This window comes from Crocuta crocuta, unplaced genomic scaffold (assembly GCF_008692635.1).
Source record: "Crocuta crocuta isolate KB4526 unplaced genomic scaffold, BGI_CrCroc_1.0 scaffold29, whole genome shotgun sequence".
In the NCBI taxonomy this organism is placed as follows: domain Eukaryota; kingdom Metazoa; phylum Chordata; class Mammalia; order Carnivora; family Hyaenidae; genus Crocuta; species Crocuta crocuta.
In genome coordinates this window covers 5,585,126-5,602,088 of record NW_027533280.1, presented here as the reverse complement: position 1 = coordinate 5,602,088, position 16,963 = coordinate 5,585,126, and the positions used below count along the sequence as shown (strand labels likewise).

Below are 16,963 nucleotides of genomic sequence, written 5' to 3'. Positions count from 1 at the left end.
TCTAGATGATTATCTGACTGGATTAATCTGGCAGTTGTTGTGTGTGAATTTNGGGTACAAAAGAAAAAAGGAGGGGTAAAAAAAAGGGGGGAATAGAGTTGCCAGTCCACCTTGGTTTGCTAAAAAGAAAATAAACCCTGGCTTTAGTGTTTGGTTTGTCTTGGCCTACCCCCTACTGCCACGTTGTTTGACTCATCTTTTCAGTGGGGAAGTCATTATTCAATAAGTATTAAAGAGTTTCCCTTTCTAATAAAAAAAAAAAACACTGAAATGGGAAGAACAAAATGACTCACTTAAGTGAGTTAACTGTAAGAGCTGGAATTACATTTCTAGTTTTTAGTTGTCCTTTCTCCTGACAACTGTAGTTTCCTGTACTATAAAAAGAAATTGAATTAGTTGATATTTGTTATAATTCACATAAACTGTACTGTATACTTAATTTATTCAATAATAATATTTACTGTATGCCAGCCTCTGTTAAGCCCTGTGCACACAGTGGTGAAGGAAACAAAAGTGTTTGCCCTCAGGGAGCTTATATTGTAGGAGTGGGAAGTGGACAGAAACAGAAAGTAAATTAGATAAACACACAATAGAATTTCAGATATCAAGTGCTATCATTCACTGAATATTACTAAAGTACAAAAACAGGGTGATATAGTAATACTTGGGGTGACTTTTGATAATATGGTCAGGACAGGCCTTTCTGAGGATGAACATTTAAGTTGAAACCTGAATAATAAGTTGGCCATGTGAGTATCTGAGAAGAGTAGAATTACTCTTTATTATTATTTCCAGCTTTACTGCAAAGGGGTTAGGAAGTATGTCTCTCTTACTGTGCCAAAGAATGTTACATCCAGACAACTAGTAGGGTTCTAGAAATCTGTGTCAATGAAATATTTTGATTGTATAAGTTACCCAGGCTTGTTGAAAGTTCTAGAAACCAGGTGCCTGGGTGGCTCAGTCTGTTAAACGTCCTACTTCGGCTCAGGTCATGATCTCAGGTTTGTGGGTTCGAGCCCCGCATCGGGCTTTGTGCTGACAGCTAGCTCAGAGCCTGGAGCCTGCTTCGGATTCTCTATCTCCCTCTCTCTCTGACCCTCCCCTGCTCACACTGTATCTCTCTCTCTCAGAAATAAATAAAAACATTAAAAAAGGTTTTTTTAAAGTTATAGGAAGTAGTAAATGACATCTATAGATACAGTGTTGAAGAATGGTAATGAAAGAGCAGAATGGTGAAAATGAAGAAATAAAAAGTTCTGTAATTACATTGTGGAGGGCACTACCAATCGAAATTGCATATTCCACCCCCACCCCTGGGATTTTGAAACAATAAGGGAAGAAATTTTACTCTTAGCTAGAGTATTTAATGTGTTTTAATTACCAGGAGTGTTCTTGGGTTGTTTGTATATATTTTTACTTATTCAAGTGGTGAAGGAGACAGATAAACTACACATATGAAAATAATACATTTTAAACTTTGTCCTAAATAAAACCTCTGAAGTAAAAGTTGCCTGAAGGCAAAGCTGTGTTCATCTTGCTCATTCAACAGATATTTTTTAAATATAAAGTTAAAAAACTACAGTTTTTGATTGCTTCCTCTGTGCCAGTGTTTTTTATTTTACTCCTTTAATAAGTTTAATTGACATAAAATGAGCCCCACATCGTAAAGTGTACAATATAAGTTTTGACCGAGAGAGAATGTGTGTATACGTGTGTGTACGTTTTTCATAATCTCTTACTTGATTCCCCCACAATCCTTGGACTTTACTTATTTCTAACAGGTAAGAAAACTGGGGACCAGAGTGATTAAGCTTCCTGGGGTCACTGTAAGTGACCTGGGATTTGAGACTGAGTTGTCTGAAAAGTAGAGTAGGCTTTTGGGTTTTGATATGCTCTCTGTTTTTAAGCACTGCATTCTGGAGTCCTAGTGCTTTTGGTTTCCTGGGTTAGGGAATATCTGAGCTCTCAGCTATAATTTATCCTGTGTGTGTGTGTGTGTTGCTATTGGTGATGTCCTGTGTGTGTGTGTGTGTGTGTGTTTGTGTTGCTATTGGTGATGTCCTTTGCAACAAAAAATTTTTTTGAATTTTTTTGCCCCCTTAGTAAGCTCGAGGCCCAGTGTGGGGCTTGAACTCACAACTCTCAGATCAAGAGTCACCTGCCCTGCTGACTAGCCAGGCACCCCAAATTTCTGATTTTGATCAAGTCCTATTAATCGACCTTTTTGCCCATTGTTTGTGCTTTTAGTATCATGTCTAAGAATCCATTGCCAAATCCAGGGTCTTGAAGATTATATTTAGGTATCTGATCCATTTTGAATTAATTCTTATATATAATGTAAGGTAGGAGTCCAGCCACATTGTTTTACATGTGGATATCCAGTTGGCTCAGCTCTATTTGTTGAGAAGACTGTTCTTTCCTCAAGTTGTCTTGGTTCTCTTTTCAAAAAATCATTGAAAAATCATTGAAAAGAGATACATTGAAAAGTATCTTGATTACTGTAGGTTTTCATATTATTTGAATTCCTGATGTATCATTTTTTTTGTAGTACAGTGTATTTTATTTATTTATTATTTTTTGTAATTTACAAATATTTTTTTTCTTTTACAGTTCATTGTCAAGTTGGTTTCCATATAACACCCAGTTATATGCTCATCCCAACAAGTGTCCTCCTTCATGCCCATCACCCCTTTCCCCTCTCCCCCACTCCCATCAACCCTTAGTTTGTTCTAAGTATTTAAGAGTCTCTTGTCGTTTGCCTCCCTCCCTCTCCTTAACTATTTTCCCCTTCCCCTCCCCCATGGTCCTCTGTTAGTTTCTCCTGTTTCACGTATGAGTGAAAACATATGGTATCTGTCCTTCTCTGCCTGACTTATTTCACTTAGCATAACACCCTCAAGTTCCATCCATGTTGCTACAAATGGCCAGATTTCATTCTTTCTCATTGCCATGTAGTATTCCATTGTATATATGAACCCTTATGTATCATTTCTGTAAATATTTCAATATATATATTTCTCTAAGAGAATGAAAGTTTTTATTTTATTTTATTTTATTTAAAAAAATTTTTTAACATTTATTCATTTTTGAGAGAGATAGAGTGTGAGTNGGAGGGGCAGAGAGAGAGGGAGACACAGAATCTGAAGCAGGCTCCAGGCTCCCATCTGTCAGCACAGAACCCAGTGTGGGGCTTGCCGAAGCCAGCTGCTTAACCGACTGAGCCACGCAGGTGCCCCTAACTTGTGACTCTTGATTTCAGGGTGAGGAGTTCTTTTTAAAAATTTATTGTTGTTATTATTGTTATTATTATTATTTATTAGAGAGAGAGACTACATGAGCAGGGGGAGGGTCAGAGAGAGAGGGAGATAGAGAATCTGAAGCAGACTCCAGGCTCTGAGATAGCTGTCAGTACAGAGCCCGATGCAGGGCTCGAACCCATGAGCCATGAGATCATGACCTGAGCCGAAGTCGGACGCTTAACTGACGGAGCCACCCAGGCGCCCCTCAGAGTGAGGAGTTCAGAGTGGGAGTAGAGATTACCTTAAAAATTAAAAAAAAAAAATTATCACATGTAAAACATTAATATTAATTCTTCAGTGTATTATTAAAAATTTTAATGTTTATTTATATTAGAGAGAGAGACAGAGCGCAAGCGGGACAGGGGCAGAGAGAGAGAGGGAGACAGAATCTGAAGCAGGTTCCAGGCTTCCAGCTGTCAGCACAGAGCTCAATGTGGAGCTTGAACTCAGGAGCCATGAGATCATGACCTGAGCCAAAGTTGGACGTTTAACTGACTTAGCCACTTAGGCGTCCCTTAATTCTTTAGTATTATGTAATGTCTAGTCATTTCAAATTTTCCCAATTGTGTGTCTCTTAAAAGATAATCTGCTTTACTGAAGTATAATTTACATGCAGTAAAATTCACCTATTTTTATGCATTGTAAGTAATGTTTAACATCAGATTAATTTTATTATAACTTACATACAGTAAAATTCAACCATTTTTAGATACGTTTTAAAAGTTTCTTTTTGGATCTGCCTTTAGTTTGGGGAGTGGCAAGTTTAAGGTATAGTTTATATGCAGTAAACTCTTCTTGTTTGGTGTAAAGTTCTTTGAGTTTTGACAGATGTGTATAGTCATATAATTACTACCACAATTAAGATACCACCCTATAAAGTTCCCTCTGTACTTTTATATTAAATAACCTTTCTTCTCCCTTAGCCCCTGGCAGTCACTGATTTGATTTCTCTAGATTTGCATTTCCAGAATGTCCTATAAATGGGTTCATAGATTATGTAGCTTTTCGTATCTAGCTTTTTTCATTTAGCACAATGCTTTTGAAATTCATCCATGCTGTGTATAGTATATATCAGTAATTTGTAACTTTATTACTGAGTAGTATTCCACTATTAAAGATGTACTAGTACAGTTTATTCATTTACCAGGTAATAGACATTTGGAGCTGTTTTTCACTTTTTGGGAATTTTGAATAATCCAGCTCTGAAGATTGACATTCATTACTTTAGAATAATTACCTGGGAGTGGAGTTGTAGAAGTATGTTTAACTTTATAAGAAAATACCAAACTCTTTTCGAGAATGGCTGTACCATTTTCCATTCCTATCAGTGGTGTGTGGGAGTTTTAGTTGCTTGTCATCCTCACTAGTGGTTGATATTATCAGTCTTTAATTTTACCTACAAAGTCTACTTGGTTAAATGACTATGTAAGTCTTTTGCCTGCTTATTGGGCTATTTATCTTTTTATTAATAAGTTCTTTGAGTTCTTTGTATGTTGTGGGTATAAGGTTATTTTCAGACATATATTTTGCAAATATTTCCTTGTCTGTGTGGCTACTTAATTTTCTTAATAGTCTTCCAAAGGAGAGAATACTTACAAGTTGGATGAAATCTAATTTGTCAATGTTTTGCTTTTATGGTTTGCATTTTTGTCCTGTGTTATCTGAAAATTTTTGTCTAGCCAAAGGTCATAAATATTTCCTCTCATATTTTCTTTTAAAAGTTTTATTTAACCCTTTTGTCAGGTCATTGGTCCATTTTGATTTAGCTTTGCCAAGCTTTTATTTCTAGTAGCTTTTTTGTAGATTCTCTTAGGATTTTCTGCCTAAATGATCATACTGTCTTTATTAGAGACAGTTTTCCTTTTTTCTGTCCAGTCATGCCTCGTATTTCTTCTTGCTTTACTGCCCAAGCTAGAACTTTTTATTAATTTTTTAATGTTTATTTTTGAAAAGCTGGAGCAAGTAAGTGCTAGTGGTGAAGGAGCAGAGAGGGAGACGGAGGATCCAGAGCCGGCTCTGCACTGGCAGCAGACAGCCCAATGCAGGGCTTGAACTCATGACCCAGGAGATCATAACCTGAGCCTAAGTTGGACACTTAACTGATAGGGCCACCCAGGCGCCCCCATTTTATTTTTTTATCATTCCAATCAGGATTCACAGGTTGACATGTTTTCTATTTTACGCTACCATTTGCCTCTTCGTTGTTTTATGCTAGGTGCTTTTGATTCAGTGATCAATACAAAGTCCCTGACTTTTTGGAACTTGCTCATTGTATTGTCATCAGAGGTACATTAGTAAAATACCTTGATTTTTTCAAAAGGTGAAATGGAACATCAGTTCCATTGTAAAGCTAATGAGAATAAGAGCACTTTGGTGTTTCTCAGTTATGTTACGTTAAACTTCCATGAAGAAAGTATTTAATAAACTGTCAAGAAATTTGTTTTAAATATTTATTTATTTTGAGAGTGCATGAGGGAGAGAGAGCTCTGCGCCACCATGGAGACCAGCATAGGGCTGGATCCCATGAACCATGAGATCAAGACCTGAGCCGAAATCAAGAGTTGGATGCTCAACCTACTGAGCCATCCAGGCATTCCAAGAAATTTGTTTTAGAAATAATGTTTCAGGGGACACTTGGGTGGCTCAGTCGGTTAAGCGTCCGAGTTCAACGCAGGTCATGATCTCGCAGTTTGTGGGTTTGAGCCCCACATCGGGCTCTATGCTGACAGCCACCTCAGAGCCTGGAGCGTGTTTCAGATTCTGTGTCTCCCTCTCTCTAACCCTCCCCTGCTTGCTCCCTCGCGCGCGCTCTCTCTCAGAAATAAATAAAACATTAAAAAATTAAAAAAATAGAAATAATGGTTCATGTAAAACAGCAGTAGACTTTATTTTAAAATTGTGGTTTGTTGACATTGCAGCCATATTTTTTTTTTCGGTGCAGAAGTTGGCAGATTTTTCTTAAAATGACCCAGATAGTGTTTTTAGACATTATGGGCCATATAACTTCTCCATTGCATATTCTTGGCTTTTCTTCTTCCTTCCACTCCTCTTCCCCCTTCCCACCCTCCTCCTTCCCTCCTTAAAAACCATACTTAACTTAGAATCTCAACAAAAACAGGTTGTGGGCTGGAGTTTGCTGACCATTGATTTATATCATGATTACTTTGAAATCTTTCTCCATTTTTTTCTTCTTTGACTGGGCTCATTAATTCCTTAGATATTTATTAAGTGTATATCATGGGGCACCTGGGTGGCTCAGTTGGTTAAGCGTCTGACTTTGGCTCAGGTCATGATCTCACAGTTTGTGGGTTCGAGCCCCGCGTCGGGCTCTGTGCTGACAGCTAGCTCAGAGCCTGGAGCCTGCTTCAGATGCTGTGTCTCCCTCCCTCTCTCTGACCGTACACTGCTCACACTATCTCTCTCTCTGAGAAATTAAAAAAAAAAAAAGTGTATATCATATGTGAGCTGTGGTTCCTTTTTGCTGATTTTGGTTAGTGGTACAAAGACATGTAAGATACTATGTGCTAATCTTTGTTGTCCAGGTTTTATTTCATCCAGGAACTTTTGGCCAAAGGCATGAATGAATGGGTGTTGAAATCCAGGAGTTTCTTTGGCCACATGATGTGCTTTGGGGGTTACGTCCATTTCTGGTACCTTCTGATTTTCACAAAGGCACTGGCTTCTGACCACACTGTTTTTACAGGGCTCTGACTCCCTGGAGGAGGCATCATTTTCTCATTTGCACAAAAGCAGCATTTGGTCGGCTGAGAAGTGGGCATATGACAGGTTTACCAGTAACTATAATACAAATATGATTATGCCAAGTTCCAATCTAGAGAGTTGAAGAGAGTACTGTGTATTTGATTGGGATGTCATATTCCAAAGGTTTCTTGAAAAGATGACATTTGAGTTTCAAGACTATGGAGGGTTGAATTTTTTTATTATAAGAAATTTGTAAAGACATTTTGGACAATAAAGTATAAGTTAATCAGGTAGAGTTCCTAATTTTAAAAAGTGTATAAATAATTTTAGATATATAGAAAAGTTAGGAAAATGTTACAAAAAATTCTGTACCCTTCACCTTCATTTTTTATTTTTTCTCTTAAATTAAGATACATACATATAATTTATTATAAAATTAAAATTATTTTATTAAACATACGGGAGACATGGTGCTCCTTATTCTTCCGATGTTCTTTACAGCAAAACAAAATATTTTTTTGATGGTCCAGAAACCAATCTGGGATTATGTTAAATTCAGTTGTCATGTCTTTTTGGTTTCCTTTAATCTCAACTAATTCCCTAATCTTTGTCTTTTATGAGTTGATACTTCTGAAGATTACAGGTTATTTTGTAGAATGTCCCTCAGCAGGGGTTTCTCTGATATTTCCTCATGGTTTAGATTCTTATTATGCCTTTTTAGCAAGACTACCACAGAGATGATTTGCATGTTCTTATTGCATGACTTTGGGCAGGTGCGTGATGTGCATACTTGTCCCGTTGCTGATACTGTTAACTTTGATGACTTGACAGGGAACTGCTGGGTTTTTCTTCTGATTTTTTTAAATTTTTAAGTAATCTCTACCCCCAACATGAGGTTCAAACTCAGGACTAAGCGTTGTGATCAAGAGTCCTATGCTCTATTGACTGAGCCAGCCCGGCACTCTAGATCTGCTAAATTTCTTTACTAGAAAATAATTTTTCACTTTGTCATTAATCAGTATCTTGTAGGGAGTTACTTTGTGACTGTATACATGTCCTGTTTCTGCTTTATGAGGTTTAGCATCCATTGGTGATTTTGTGTGCAACGGTTTATTAAGGTGGCTACCAAATTGTAACCTTTTAATACTGTCATTCCTTCTACCTTTATTAGTTGTAACTCAGTTGTCAGGTTGACAGGATGACAAGGAGAAGGGGCTTGAGGTGAAGGAGCAGAGAACTCTGTATTAGGATGGAGATCATGTCTGTGAGGAGCTCATCTTCAGTAACCTGGGAGTTACATGAAAGGGCACAGAGTCCAGATAAATGCCTCTTTCTTCTTCCTGATGGATTGACCCTTTTATCATAAAATGCCCCTCTTGGGGCACCTGGGTGGTTCAGTTGGTTAAGTGTTAGACTTAGGCTCAGGTCATGATTCGTGGCTTGTGGGTTTGGGCCCTGCGTCGGGCTGTGTGCTGACAGCTCAGAGCCTGGAGACTGCTTCAGATTCTGTGTTTCCCTCTCTTTCTGCCCCTCTCAGACTTTACACACACACACACACACACACACACACACACTCTCTCTCTCTCTCTCTCTCTCACTCAGAAATACATTTTTTTTAAAAAAGTCCCTCTTTATCTGTAGTAACACTTTAATTTTTAAAGTCTGTTTCATCAGATAATTGTACAGCCACTGCAGCTTTCTTGATGTGCTGGTCTTATATCTTATTCCATCCTTTTCCTTTCAGTCTCTTTGTATCTTTAAATCTAAAATACCTCTCTTACAGATTGTGTGTAGTTGGATCTTCTTTTTTAATTCACTTAAGCCTGTGTCTGCAATGATTCTATCAGTTTCCTGTGATAGCCTTTGTCTACAACCTCCACTGTATTTGAGAGAGCACCCTTTTGCATGAACTTCTCTACATCCTGTTGCAAATGAAGTTCCATTGGGAAGAGAATCAGAGCTTATCTTTTTTTTTTAATGTTTGTTTATTTTTGAGAGAGAGCGCGCAAGTGGGGAAGGGGCAGAGAGAGACACATACAAAATCTGAAGTAGGTTCCAGGCTCTGAGCTGTCAGCACAGAGCCCAGTGCTGGGCTCTAACTCCTGAACTGTGAGATCATGACCTGAGCCGAAGTCAGGTGCTTAACCGACTGAGCCACCCAGGTGCGCCCCCCCTTCCCTTTTTTAATTGTGGTAAAATGTACATTGCATAAAAGTTAACCATTTTAACCATTTTTAAATGTGTAGTTCAAGAGCCCAAAGTACATTCACTTGTGCTACTGCCACCTCTATTAAGTTCCAAAATAATACTCCTGAGGGAATCCCTTTACCCATTCATCATTTGCTCCCTATCCCAATCATCCCTAGCGCCTGGCATTCACCAGTCTACTTTCTGTGTCTGTGAATTTGACTACCTCCTGTAGGTAGAATCATACAATAGTTCTCCTTTCGTGTATGGCTTCTTTTCACTTAGCATGTGTTCATTCACGTATGTGTAAGAACTTCATTTGTTTTTAAGGCTGAAAAATTTTCTATTGTATGGATGTACCACCTTTTGTTTATCATTTGTCAGTAGACATTTGGGTTTTTCCACATTTTGGCTATTATAAATAATGCTGCTGTAACATTGAAATACAAATACCTGTTCAAATCCTTGCTTTCAGTTATTTTGGTTATGTATTCAGGAGCGGTATTGCTGGATCATAGGGTAATTCTGTTTATTTTTTTGAGGAACTACCATACTGTCTTCCACAGCAGCTGTAACATTTTGCATTCCCACAGGTAGTGCACATGGGTTCCAGTTTCTTCACATTTTTCCAACACTTGTGATTTTCTGTCTTTTTGATAATTGCTTTCATAGTGGGGATGAAGTGGTAGATAGCTCATTGTGATTTTGATTTGCACTTTTCCTGATGACTAATGATGTTGAGCATCTTTTCATGTGCTTACTGGCTAACTGTATAACTTCTTTGGAGAAATGTCCGTTCAAGTCTTTTGCCCATTTTTGATTTGGGTTGTATGTTTTTTTGTTACTGAATTGTAGTTTCTGTATTCTCAAATTATCATGTATATGAAATATACATATCTTCTCATTCTGAAAACTCTTGTCTTTTTACTCTGATAACATAATCCTTTGCTTAAGAGCTTTTAATTTTGATGAAATCTTTTTCACTATTTTTTATTCTTTCATGGTTTATTTTTTACTATTTTTAAAAATATTTATGCATTTTGGTATTACAGTTAAGAAATCATTGGGGTACATGNTTTTGAAATCATTGCCAAATTTAAAGTCATGAAGACTTTTCTCCTGTGTTTTCTTCTAAGAATTTCATAGTAGCAGCTCTTAAATTTACATCTCTGACCCATTTTGAGTTAATTTTTGTGTATTGTTTAAGGTGTAAATTTTCAGCATATAAGGATTTATTTTGGGGCTCTCTATTCTGTTGGATTTTATGTCTGTCTTTATGCCAGCGCCATACTATTTTGATTACTTTAGCTTTATAGTAAGTGTTGAAATTGAGAAGTTACACTTTGGTTTCGATTTATGTGTCTTTAAATTTATAATAATTTTCCCTCCCTCTACACTGTTTTTTGTTGTTTTGTTTTGTTTTGTTTTTTCCCTTCTTCTCATGCCATTTATTTGTTGCAGAAGCTGGCATTTGTTAGGTCAAATTTACCACATTCTGGGGTGCCTGGGTGGCTCAGTGGGTTAAACATCTGACTCTTGATTTCAGCTTGGGTCATAATCTCAAGGTTGGTGAGTGCAAGCCTCAGGTGTGGAGCTTGCTTGGGATTCTCTCTTTCTCGCTTTCCTTGCCCTTCTCTTGCTCTCTCGCTCTCTCTCTCTCTCTTTCTTTCTCTCTCAAATAAAATAAACTTAAAAATACAACTCTGGGTTTAATGGATTTGTAACCTCCTGGTATCAGTTAATACATTCTTCTACACCATGTTTTCTGTAAACTAGTGGGAATTGATTAAATCTAGGCTCCAAGTGCATCATATCAGAAGGTACTTTTTTTGTGTGACCTCAGGAAATTATAAAAAGCAGGCAGAATGATAAAATGAATCCCTGTACATCTGTCAACTAGTTTTCAACAGTAATTAACTCATAATAGTCTTATTTACAACCCCAGCTATTTCCTCCCTCCTGTATTAGTTTGAAGCAATATAAACTATTGTTATTATTTAAAATTTCTTTATATTAACTTGATATTCAATAACTATTGAAAGCATAGGATCCTGGATATGATTGTTTTGTGAAATCTGGTCCATCTAATCATAGATATATTTAGGACTAGAATATGATCTTGGCTTTTTTGAAATTTAGTTTTTGTAACTATATGAAATATTAAGATGCTTTGTTCCAAAATACTAAAGAAAAAAATTAAAAGTAATGCATATTCTAAGTGGATCCCAAAAGAATAAAAAACAAGTATGAATTTAAACTCTTAGCATAAGTTTCAGAGAATGCTGCTATGATATGATGACATTTCCGTTGGTTATTCCACCACTGGGTTTGGTCAGGGAAATCAATGGTTTCTACACTCTGTACCTCTTTATACTGCTGTCTTTTATTATTTTCTCCGTTGAATGATACGTTATACTAAGTAAACTGCATTGTCAAACAGCTGCTCTTTATTAGTCAAAGGTGTAATTGTATAATTTATAAAAAATAGAAGTCCCACCTCACAGAAGTCTTTTAAATCGCTTTACAGGGATGCACGTGAGTTTACAGGTAGTGAGTTGGTGGCATTTAAGTCTTAACTCTGGCATCTCAGCAACCACTAAGATAATCCTAAGCAAGATTTTTAGCCATTTTATATAGCCTTCAGTTACAGACTACAAATAAATAGAAAAACCCAATAAATTCAAATGATGTTTGACAAAAAAATACAGAAATTTGACTAGGTTTAATTGTAAAGGTAGTTAATTCCTTGTGATGCAATTTTAGAGAGGCAATATAACCTGGAAATGAAAAGCCTGGCTTGGATCGCCTGGTTACAATACAAGCTCTCCTGCTTATGAACTAGAGGATTTTAGTCAATATATTTAACTAAGGTTCGGTTTCCTCACCTGTAAAGTGATTCAGCATAGTGTTTACCATAGTGTCTGGTTTTTGTAGTCAGTAATGATATTATTAGTTCTGTTCCTTAGACTTTAGGAATTTCTCTGTGCTGTGTGTGAGGCAAAGAGTTACAGAATCAGAATGTTAGAAATGAAAAGAATTTCAGAGGTGTTGTGGTCAGACGTTAATTTCTAGATGAGAGAGAGTGAGTAAGTTGGAGAGCAAACCAACCCTGTCCTTGGAGTTCTAAGATCAGTGCTATTTTACTGGAAATTGGCACCATTCATACTACTAGACTCTTTAGACCTGAATTGTACTTCTCTTTGAATGTTTTAAATTTGTGGCTGGAGTATCATGATTATTGTATTAAAATGAGATTCCAGCCCTGTTGTTCCAGAGTAACTACTGTTGATGAGGAATATAGCATTTCACTTTATTAATGTTTTTATCATTTCATAAGGGGCTTATAATCTTTTTCATGGGAACAAGTCTTAGGTTGTGTTATGCTCTATAACTAAATTGACTTGAGATTATTGTCTACCTTACTAGAAATTACTTGACAGCTGACTTCGGTATACTGCATTGTTTCAGAGGTAGGGGATTGGCAAGGAAAGATACTTGTTATGTAGATCCTGACAGAGGTTCTTATTATTTAGAAGTGAAAGTGCTCTGAATGATTTAACTTTTTTTCAAATGTTTTTTTACACTTGTAAACATAGTGCCTGTTATTAGAGCAAGGGGGAAAACATGGGAGGTGACTTTGATGTCAGTCAATATGTTAAGTCAGGAATAGAATTTATATTTTATTCCTAAGTAGCTTTCTGTAACAGAGTGATAGGTTGCTTTTGGAGTAAAGATTATTTAGTATTGGTTATTTTTTCCAGTAGGCTTTTTTTTTTTGCACTTTTTTAAAATTTATTTTTAAATTATTATTTTAATATTTATTTATTATTGAGAAACAGAGACAGAGCATGAGCAGGGCAGGGACAGAGAGAAGGGAAGACACAGAATTGGAAGCAGGCTCCAGGCTCTGAGCTGTCAGCACAGAGCCCGATGCGGGCTCAAACCCACAAATTGCGTGATCATGAGCTGAAGTCGGATGCTTAAGCAACTGAGCCACCCAGGCGTCCTTGTTTATTTTATTTTGATCATGTTCACATTATTTCCTCCTTCCTCCCTGCCATGACCCATATCTGTTCTGGGCCTCTGAGTCAGCAAAGCACAGAGAGAACCATACTTAGGTAATCTTTATACTTAATATTAGATGAGCCTTCCCCATGGATTGTCAGTGCTTTCTTTGAATGGAATTATGCTTTATTTGAATGAAATTTAAATTTGAAAATATTTGTTTAGCACGTTTAGCTGGTTGAACTTAATAAACGTAGTATTTAATTTTTTCAGAGGTCGAAACAGCAAAGGACTGCCTCAGTCTACGGTGAGTAACTTAAATGTTACTTGTTTGGAAAAATTGGTAATTAAAATGTGATTTCTGAACCTGTGGACCAAAGCCAAAGTGAAAAAAAATCTTTTTTTTAATGTTTATTTATTTTTGAGAGACAGAGATAGAATGAGTGGGGTAGGGGCAGAGAGAGAGGGAGACACAGAATCAGAAGCAGGCTCCAGGCTCTGAGCTATTAGCACAGAACCCGACCCAGTGCTTGAACCCACTAACTGAGAGATCATGACCTGAACCAGTCAGTTGCTTAACTGACTGAGCCACCCAGGCACCCCCCAAAAATCCTTTTTCTTGAATTTTATATCTTATAACATTAAAAAAATTTTTTTTGAGAGAGAGAGACAGTGTAAGTGGGGGAAGGGCAGAGAGAGGGAGAAACAGAATCTGAAGCAGGCTCCAGGCTCCAACCTGTCAGCACAGAGCCCAACGTGGGGCTTGAACTCACAGACTGTTTAAGTGTATGACCTGAGCCAAAGTCGGACGTTTAACCGACTGAGCCACCCAAATGCCCCACTAATGTTTGTTTATTTTTGAGAGACAGGGAGAGAGAGTTTGAGCAGGGTAGGGCCAGAGAGTGAGGGGAATAGAGGATCTGAAGCAGGCTTTGTGTTACCAGCAGATGGCCCAATAGGGGCTCAGATTCACAAACTGTGAGATGATGACCTGAGCTGAAGTTGGACACCTGAGCCACCCAGGCACCCCTCTTATAACTTTTATACCTCAGTACTGTTTGGTATAAAATTGTTAGCTATATATGTTATTTTTTGAGATAGTTCTATATGTAAAATATAAAATTACCTGTTAATAGTATTTGTCATGCCTAATAAGTCATTTGTTTTATAAATGGTTAAAGGCAAATCTAAATGCATAATGCCCAAAAAAAGATCAGTGGAACACCAGGACCGGAATTGCAGAGTTCTTTGGGTTTTTGGTTTTTAATTAATGTGCTATCTTTTAATTCCTTCCTTTTTTCTCCCTTGGAAAGAGCCTTCTGGTTTTAAATTTTAGAACTTAATTAAATGAAATCCATAATTGATGATACATACTGAAAGAACATAGTCCAGGGTCTTCTACAAAACTGCCTCCCCCTCCACCCCAATTATTCATTCATTCGTTCATTACATATACATAACCCTATTTAGTGTATGGATCTGTGAATTTTGATGCATACCATTGTGTAACCACCACCACAGTCAAGATAATGGGACATTTCTCTCACCTTGAAAAATCACTCATGCCACTTTGTAGTGAACCCTTCTCCCTCTACTCCCCAATATTTCTGTGGTTTTGTCTTTTCTTACATATGCTTTTTTGCATCATGTATAGTCAAAGCATTGTTAGATGGTATGACTGATTTCACTTTTGAAAACTTAAGCTTCTGTTCTCTAAGGAAAACAAAAGATCATAGTAAACTAAATCTTTCTTTAATGCACATAAGGTATTATAAACCTAACTAAACATTTTGTAACAAAATAAATGTTAACTCTAATATATATATGCAAGGATAAATACTGATTGCTAACAATATTTTTTCTTAATATTCCAGATTTCTTTTGATGGAATCTATGCAAATATGAGGATGGTTCATATACTTACATCAGTTGTTGTAAGTTACCAGATTATTGGGGAGAGACTGCCTTGGGGGTAGTACAATAAAGTAATTTCATGGTATTACAATGTAAATGAATGATTCTCACAGTAAGATTTCTTAGGTCACATTTAGTTGGGATTATTTAGAAAAAACAGAACTCCAAGCAAATTGTGACTCACTATAAAAGCATTCTTGTTAACCCTACTATGTACAATATAATAGTAGTAGATGATTGTCTTTAGTGCATTATTTTGTCACTTAATAGAACCAAGACTCAGAAATCTTTAACTTCAGTATTTAAATTCATAGTGCAAACTCTGAGCAGGGCCTCCTGAGGGCTTTTGAGAATTCTGTGTATTGTTAATGTTTTACATTTTTTTATTTTGTGTCAGTAAGTACCTAATATGTTGAATGACACCTGATCTGTATTAAAAAATGAAAAGAACTGTCCCTCATGACTGGGTAGCACACTGTTTCTTTCATAAATTAATTGTATGTTTTTAGGGATCCAAATGTGAAGTACAAGTGAAAAACGGAGTTATATATGAAGGAGTTTTTAAAACCTACAGTCCTAAGGTAATTTTTACACTTTTCCTTTTTGTTAAATGTAAAACCCCATGAATTATTAACTACCGTATGGCTTCCCGACAGTGTCTATTAGTTGCTGACGTAACAATTTATAGTTACGATGTGGGCATGTTTGTCACAGTTTCATCTTAAGTTATTTTACCACTTTGATTTTGCTCTTCAGTTTCAAATACTGATTATTTTATAAACTGTTTTGTATAATCAAACTTGCTTTATGGGCTTATTACAGTATCTTGACTTTTTCAAGCATTGTGTACCTGAAGAGGGATTGAGTGGTTCATTATTTTCTTCTTTATCACCATTAGCATACTTAAGACAGACTGTGGTAACAAGAACCAACTTGTAGATGAGAGGGATTTTGAATGCTGGAATAGATAATAGGCCATATTTCTGAGAAAAAGATACGATTATAAGGTTCTCTTGAGATGGATTATTTTTGTCAAAGGCATGTAAGAAATAGTACCTTGATGTGCTGAAGAATTCTTATCATATTTTATAAGTGTTTTGAATATTTACGCATGCTTCTCATTTTAGTGTGATCTTGTACTTGATGCTGCACATGAGAAAAGTATGGAATCCAGTTCGGGGCCAAAACGTGAAGAAATAATGGAGAGTATTTTGTTCAAGTGTTCAGACTTTGTTGTGGTACAGTTTAAAGACATGGACTCCAGTTACGCAAGAAGAGGTGAATTTTGATTTCCTAAATATGTGTCATGGTTTATAAGATTTATTCAAACAAAGCCTCTATGCATTGATTATACAGACTTTTTTCTTTTAAGAAGTTAAAAAAAAAAATTTTTTTTAATGTTAATTTATTTTGAGGGAGAGAGAGAGACAGACTGCAAGTGGGGAAGGGGCAGAGAGAGAGAGAGGGAGATACAGAATCCCAAGCAGGCTTCAGGCTCTCAGCTGTCAGCACGATGTGGGGCTTGATCTCATGAGCTGTGAGATCATGACCTGAGCTGAAGTTGGACACTAAACCGACTGAGCCACCCAGGCACCTCAGACTTTTTTCTGTTTTAAAGAAACACTTTTTTTTGTTTGTTTTTTGGAGTAAACTGATTAAGACATGGGAATTTTAATGCATTTTTGTTGGAAAATATTTAAAACTTGACAGGAAGATTCCTTGGTACCTTAGAATAAATAATGAGAGTGTGTTCTGTTAAAAAAGTTTGTAAGGAATTTTCAGTCTGTAGTTTCATGGTCAAGAATGCTACTGATTATACTCAGCTGCAGTTTTTTTTTTTTAATTCACCTTTATTT

General features: G+C 36.6%; 1 protein-coding gene across 6 annotated transcripts in view; it reads left to right on the top strand.

Moving 5' to 3' along the window:
* Positions 1-13,466: 13,466 nt before the first annotated feature.
* The window catches only part of ATXN2 (ataxin 2), an 84,956-nt gene continuing 81,459 nt past the window's right edge, over positions 13,467-16,963 (top strand). For 5 of the 6 annotated variants that reach the window (XM_077748092.1, XM_077748090.1, XM_077748088.1 and 2 more), the window contains exons 1-4: positions 13,467-13,500; positions 15,068-15,127; positions 15,617-15,688; positions 16,235-16,385. In XM_077748092.1, the coding sequence (XP_077604218.1) occupies positions 15,095-15,127; positions 15,617-15,688; positions 16,235-16,385 (256 nt within the window). In that variant the 5' untranslated portion in view covers positions 13,467-13,500; positions 15,068-15,094. The remainder of the gene's footprint in view (positions 13,501-15,067; positions 15,128-15,616; positions 15,689-16,234; positions 16,386-16,963) is intronic. The other variant, XM_077748093.1, reaches the window with a different exon arrangement.